The sequence below is a fragment of the Glycine soja genome, chromosome 11 (genome assembly GCF_004193775.1).
Source record: "Glycine soja cultivar W05 chromosome 11, ASM419377v2, whole genome shotgun sequence".
NCBI lineage: Eukaryota > Viridiplantae > Streptophyta > Magnoliopsida > Fabales > Fabaceae > Glycine > Glycine soja.
The window spans coordinates 47155414-47162925 of NC_041012.1; the positions used below are offsets into that span (position 1 = coordinate 47155414).

The window sequence follows — 7512 nt, forward strand, 5'->3', positions numbered from 1 at the left end:
CACACGCAACAAGCTACCGGGCTGGGAAAATGATTAGGAATTCAAGCAGTTGAAAACTTGAGACCAAACAAATGGAGCTTTAGTAATTCAATTTTTCAAAATTGGATCGCATGTACATAAGGATAAAACATGAATAATGGAAGGAACATCAAATTCTTATTAGCAATTTACACTATATATGTAATTAACAAGAGAAGCGTGCATGAACACACTTTCCACCCTTTACCTCTCTTTCTATAATTTTGAGATAAATATCACGGTCATTAAAAAATGTAACTAGCTGCGTAATTGGAAAAAAAATTGTAATTGACTATGAATCATCCTAATTTTGCTTTGCATGAGCTATCTCACCAGACTTGTACATTCTTGCTCGTCTTGAATATTCTTGGATCTTTCGATCACGCTCTTTGAGCATCTGATCTATGTTGTTTGAAGAAACCAGTAACGGACCAGAGAGGTGGTAGATATTGTTTCCCATGGATCCATGCCCATCCTGAAATAGGGACCAGCAAAATCCCAAGATAAATAACAAATGAATACAAATTACAAAAATGTGGCAAACTAGGGACACAAAAAATTGTTGATGGCTAGCAAAGCCATTCACTGACAAATGCTGACAATTATGAAAGCAAAAAGACAAAGAAATGGGAAGGAAAGAATAATAATAGACAAAACTAACCTGAATTAAGGTTTCAGTTGAAACTTTTCCATTTTCAATTTTCCTGGGATCAATTCTCTGAGAATGGTGTTTGGTATCATGCCTTCTTCTTGACTCTGATCCATTAGTTGACTCCAAAGATATTTGTACTTCAATTGTTTCCCGGGGCCTCGAAGGAACTGGATTTTCTTTTTGATCTCCAGACAATGAAGAAGTCCTAGATGCCACTAACCCAGATAGTTTTGGTAGGTTGACTTTGTTTGAAACATGAGGCCGCCGTTCACCGGCTTCCCTTCCAACCATTTCACAGCCATAACCTGGAACCAATGGACCTGAATGCAAAGGCCTCTGATAAAGAGGGCCGGAGAAATAATTTAGCGTTTCTTTATGATCTTCTGACTGTTTTTGTGGAAAAACCAAATGTCCAGACACAGGTTCTCTGTGAGGATTGAAGAACTCATTCCGGCTCCTTGAGTTTGGAAGGCGTTGCCCTTGCTGCGTCAAATAAAATTATGATATACTGAGATGAAAAAGTGACAGGATGCAAGGCAGTAGACAAGGCAAAAGGGGGGAGATGGACGCATTTTCCTTTTGGCCTATTCAATTGCACAAATATAAAAGGAATCTCAATTATGGCTAGCAAAGAAGCAGTTAAACCACTGAAACTAGAGGGACATTTGGTAAATGCAAGTACGGGACTTTTGGTGAATGCTAGAATTAAATAAGGAGTGGATCCAGACTGCTTGAAACATCTGGAGCAGTGTATTGCTTTCTAGCGGGAGTTTTCCCTATGTTGAGTCAATAAAATATTATCTTTCTTGCTGCTTTTGTTACCAGCCCTAATAAAATTCTAACTCTCAGATTCTTTATTTTATTATTCTCCTCTGCACCTTATTTTTAAATATGAAGAGGGCCCATTTGACTCAAAAATTAGTTGAACTAGCCTCCTGTGGTTTGTGTTCTAAAATCGTCATAATATAGTTAGCAGGGGCTAGGTCTGTAGGTCATACTCAAAGAGCACCGAAAAGCAAAGCATTAAACCTTTACAGACCAAAAATTAACAAACTGATCAATAAGTTGAATCAAAAGACGTACAAATCTTCCAGATTTTTCGTTTTCTTGTCCCCCCCAATTTCATGGTCATTAGATGTAGACTATTTGGTATAAGTTATAACACTGTGCCCAAAGGTACCCAACAGATGCAGGTCATATAATTTGATTTCAACTAAAACGAATAAGGAGAAACTGGTTTTAATCTTGCTTGAATTACCTGCATTGATATGCAGGAGTCGGCACTGTCTTTGGATAATATAAATGTCTGAGGTTCTTTCTCTTGTCGACCTCCTGGTCTAAATTTTTGCTCCTTTTCCCTATCAGCTCCATGCCTAAGATGATAAACAAAAATCTATACTTGTTAACAATAGTCTTAGGTAACAAAGGCTCCCTCTATCACAAACGTATGAAGCCCGTGGAGCAGAAAGCAAATTCAACATTAATCATGAAACACAAATTTAAAGTTGCATGCCTACAAAGCTTTAGAAATCAAACATATGCATATTTCTTTTGTCATGTACGAGAGTGACCAATGATGTTGCTTTGGTTCATGTCAAAGATTTAAACATTCAAATTTAACAATCAATACAAAATCAACTTGATTACCTGAGAAAAGTTAAAATCACGTCATATAATATTAGTTATTGAACATAATATAACTAAATTGTCTTTGCCTCAACATTTTTTTACATATAAAACTATCATCCTACAGCAGGTACCTTGTTGCTTCTTCCCACAATTTAGTGTCAATCTCTTTGCTGGGAGGATATTTTGGTAAGCTTGATGGATCACAAGGAAGGGGTTCCGATGAAAAGAACTGTCAATGAAGGGGGGGGAATATCAAAATGGATAATCAAGGGCCTCCTAGAAGGTTAGAAAGGAAACAAGTTCCTTCAATATATTGAATAACAACATTGCATAAGAATTTAGATTATTATTTTCTACTCAATTAGGTACATAAAGGCAGGAAACAGCAAAAAGTGCTTCATGATCACAAGCACACACATGAAGCTGAGAAAATGGTACTCAAATCTCACACAATGAGTATAAGTACATTGTATAAGGATGAAGTCCAATCTCAATCAGGTTACATAAGTACTCCACTTGTTGTAAACATAAAAGCACTTACCTCACTCTTAAGGGCTGCAGCTGCTGTTCCTCGAAGTGTGGGATCTAAAGAAAGTAGGGTTTCGATAAGCCTTGTGGCAGCAGATGGATATTCTTTAAATGTTTCAGCAACACAACGCCTATAATGGTGAGGAGGCCTGAATACTGTTGAATGTGGCGTCCGCAGCTTGCACCAATAGTCCTCAGATGGTGAGCCACAAAGTTTAAAAATCCTATGCAATTGTTCAACCTACAATGAACAGAAGTTAAACTTCAGGTACCTAGCTCTATAACTGTACGATATCAATTTGAGAATTTTAACAGCCAGTCTAAGATGGAATATATTGCTTTGGCAATTGAAATTGTGCATATCAGTGAAGAGACCACTTGAAAAATCCAAGTGAAGGCAGTTATTGTGAGTAAATGATGAAAACTAGATTCTGAAGTAGCATACTGCATACCTCTGTTTTTCCAGGTAATATAGGTCTGCTACGATACAGTTCCCCCAGTATGCAACCAGTGCTCCACAAATCCACAGCAACTCCGTAATTAGATGCTCCAAGTAAGAGTTCTGGTGGTCTATACCACAGAGTTACTACACGGCTGGTCAATGGAACCTTGTGATGGGGGTCAATAAAATTTGCCAGACCAAAATCTGCAATCTTTAAGATGCCATTATTGTCAATGAGAAGATTTGAGCCCTTTATGTCGCGGTGGAGGACACCACGACTATGACAATGATCCAATCCACTAAGAAGCTGTTGCATGTAGCATTTAACCTGATGTATAAGAAACATCACTTAGAGTTTTAGACATCTAAGCATAGTCAAGAGCAAGGACAGTTATTTCAAAAAGAACTCCAATAAGGATAAATGCTTCCCAACATACTATGCCCAATTATCCAAAAAGCTTAAGCTATTAGGCAAAGGCTCATTACTGGTTTTATTACCTCTCTAACATGCTTGAATTATTGACAGTGCACAAGCCCAATTTTACCATGTGTGGAAATTCAATTTTTCAGTTTAGAAGAATATGGGCAGCAAATATCAAATTCCTAACAACTTTGTTTAGAAAGCTTTGATACCATGTCAATGACCAATTATCCCTAAAGCTCAAGTTGTTATGTGAAGACCCATGAATGGTTTTATACTTTTATTACATTTTAACAAGAAGAATCTTGACTCCATATAAAACATAAGACCGCAAGAATAAAAAGATATCATCACTACCTGTGGTTCAGAAAACTTAATGCTAGGACTTGATGCAAGTCCTGTAAGATCATGTTCCATGTATTCAAAAACAAGGTACAAGCTGCGAGAGGTCTTCGATGTTATCAAGCCTTCCAACTTTATTACATTTGGATGGTCAAGCCTACGCAGAACAAGGATTTCCCTTGCCATAAACTTGACACTCTCAGCATCACAATTATCAAAGCGTACCCTCTTCAACGCAACGATCTTTTGGTCAGTCAAATCACGAGCCTTATACACAGTACTGTAGGTTCCTTGGCCAATCTGCATGGTAAAATGCCATTACATTACAATCGCCAACATTAATGCATTCACATGATGGTAGTAATAATCAGTTAACTACACAACAGTGGAACTATAATGCAATCACAAACTAAGCAGCCAAGGTGATAACTTACTTTATGAAACCTCTCAAAAGTATCCGCCTTCCGCGGTATCCACCCTTGGACAGCTTCACCAGCAACAGAAGAAAACCAAGTTGGCCACCCTGCTGCAACTTGCTCTCCTTCTAAACCCTTTGGAACCCTTCCAAGACCAGGATGATCAAGAACAGCCAATTCAGGTTTCTCCTTTTTCTTCTTCCCGTTCTTATTATTACTCGACCGCATCGAACCACTGGATCCCTTGTCAATCAATGAAACTTTCATATCAGCACCATCCAAAATCTTATCTTTCCCCCAAACCCCATCGATCCTTTTCTCCGAATTCAATACGGAAGCCTTCATCTTCGAGGCCGCCCTTTTGCTGGATGAAGTGAATTCCCTTGCCACACCTTCCCTGCTGTCTTCAACAGCTGCACTCTTGGAAGCTATGCACCCCATGTTGCAGCACAAAGCTATTATACAAATTCAACTACTATGCAATATATTATTATCCTTCAATCAATAACCACGATCACTATCCTCCACCTACAACTCCATCATGCAACTGACCAGCTAATATTCATGCATCATCCCCCTCCAATAACAAAGCTGGGAATTTCTCCTCCTTGAACCCTTAAAAACAAAAGAATAAGAAAATCCACGCTTCCTCTGCCCTCTTTTGAAACTTTCAAACTGACCCAATTACAGAGTCAGCGATTCCAATCAAAGACGCAATTAAGAAATCCTCCACTAACACTAACCCAATAAATTGTCAACATTCAAAAATAGAGGGTGATGGTGATCCTACCACTTGAAGACAATGAATCATTAAATTGATCGACAAAAAATAATGGGTAAGGGGAAAAATTTATACTTGAGTTAGAAAGGGATTAAGGGTAAGAATGGAATGGAATGGTTGGTGACAAGCTTAACAACAAAGAAAGTGTTGGGCTTGTGTAAGGATGAAATTTCAACGCGTATTCATAAATTAAAGAGAAACATTATCTCCCTTACACGACGGCTTTTGCCGACTAAGCTCAGTCAACAGACCCTTTTCTCTCTTTCTCTTTCTCTTTCTCTCTCTCTCTCTCTCTCTCTCTTCTCTGAGGGCCAAGAGTCTGCCATTGACGGTGTGGAAGGAAGAATTTTTCATTTTTTCCCCCTTTGACGGATTAGTTTTTTTTTTCTTAGAAAAATATTATTTATATAATAAAAAATAATAAAATATTTAATATATGTATATTAGTTCATGAACTGTTTCAAGATTTTATTTACTCAAATTTTTAAGGAAAAACCAAATAAAGTTTCAAAGAATTTCAACAGATTTTTAAGAAATAAAAATCAACAAACAGTTGATAATAGTAATTTTTTAGTTTAGGGAGGAAAAAAACATTCAACAAAAATTAATAATATTTTAGTTTAGGAAGAAATTTACAAAGAAATCATTGATATTAATATTAATATGTTAGATTTTTTATAATATAAAACCATTTTATATTGTTACTCAGTTACGTATTATTATTATTATTTATTAGTATAATTTCAAAGGTAATTATTTAAACAGTAAGTAGAACACATAAATGTTTTTTATAACTAATATGTTAATTTTTTTAATATAAACTAATATAAAATCCAACTTATGATACATGGTATAATTTTTAAAATAAAATAATTATATAAAAATTAACAAATTTATTATACATTCGTAATAATAGTTTAAGATTAAATGATAAAGTAAAATGATTTGACAATGTTAAAATATTGTCACTAAACTTACTTCTTTTAATATCTCTTTCAAACTTTTTACCTAAAACTAATAAATGTAATAAATTTTCTTAATTCTGATGAAATAATTTTAGAGTTTTTTTTTCATTTTTACTCTACAATAATTGTTTGAGGGTAAATTAATTACATATTAGGTAGAAAACAAAGGTATAATTGACAAATGGATAATTAATGTTGTCTTAAACTTTGAAAATAACATATAAATAAAAATAAAATTTTTCAAAAATTACTTCTTTCACTAATTCACTAAAATTAAAAAATTAGTTAAGTTGGTAAATAAAAGTGAATTTGTCTTAAATTTATATATTTTTTCAAAATTATTCCTGATATTTTTTAGGTGTACTTTTTTTTTTTCAAATGTTTCTGTTAGTTTTATTAAAAAAATGCTTTTATTTCTTAAAAAATGTATTTATTAATTTTATTTATTTAATCTTTCATCATGAATATGTTTATCATTTAATATTTTTATTGGTTGTGTATGTAAATGATCAAAGTAAAGTTTCTAAGATTCTCCTTGTACAAGACAAAGTTAGATTTCAAAGTGTTTTACAACATCAACGTATTCTACTTACTATTTATTGAACTAAAAAAAATTACTCATTGTTAAAAATATTTGTGACAAAAATTATTAATGCATGAGAGATTCTAGATTTTTTTTAAAGGATTAAACTAAAATTCTATTTTGATTTTTATAAAAAAGATCAAGATAAGTGTTACTTAATTCCTAATATATATCTTATCATAATAATTATATTCTCTCTCATTTATATTTCTCTTTGATTTTCTCACTCCATAATAAATGGTTAGGGGTATAATAGAAAAAAAAATCTAATGCTTTATTGGTATTGTCAAATGATAATAAAAAAATACTTTATTTTTTTAACATAAAGGTTTAATTACATATTTTATCACTTAATTATTATCATTCCATAAATGTTATTATCTGAGTTTTTTTTTTTTGCACATTTTATACTTACACTCTAATAATAATCAATCACATTTATTAGGGAGTTAACAAGCTTATGCAATGGCGACCAAGAGAATTAAGCACCATATCTTCTCTTAGAATCTTAAATCATAAGGCATCTTTTACACATCTTTCAATAAATTTATTTCTAACCAATGCGTAACTTATGACTTATTACTCACACTTCTGTTCCAACAAATCCCCTCTTCCCCTCTGAGTCTATGAACAAATACATAAAATAAGCAACAGATAATTATCTCTTAAAGATTGATACAAGAGAAAAAGATGTTACATCAAATGAAAGGAATAAATGATAAGAGAGAGAAGTAT

The 7512-nt window shown here is 33.6% G+C and overlaps 1 protein-coding gene across 1 annotated transcript; it reads right to left on the reverse strand.

The window, feature by feature from the left end:
* Positions 1-57: 57 nt before the first annotated feature.
* LOC114377172 (probable serine/threonine-protein kinase At1g54610) lies at positions 58-5573 on the reverse strand. Its single transcript, XM_028335578.1, has 8 exons — positions 4467-5573; positions 4048-4332; positions 3280-3597; positions 2841-3068; positions 2431-2528; positions 1929-2043; positions 680-1153; positions 58-493 (listed from the first exon to the last, which is right to left on the reverse strand). The coding sequence occupies exons 1-8, from the start codon at positions 4887-4889 to the stop codon at positions 323-325; spliced, it is 2112 nt and encodes a 703-aa protein (XP_028191379.1). The 5' UTR covers positions 4890-5573; the 3' UTR covers positions 58-322.
* Positions 5574-7512: the final 1939 nt, after the last annotated feature.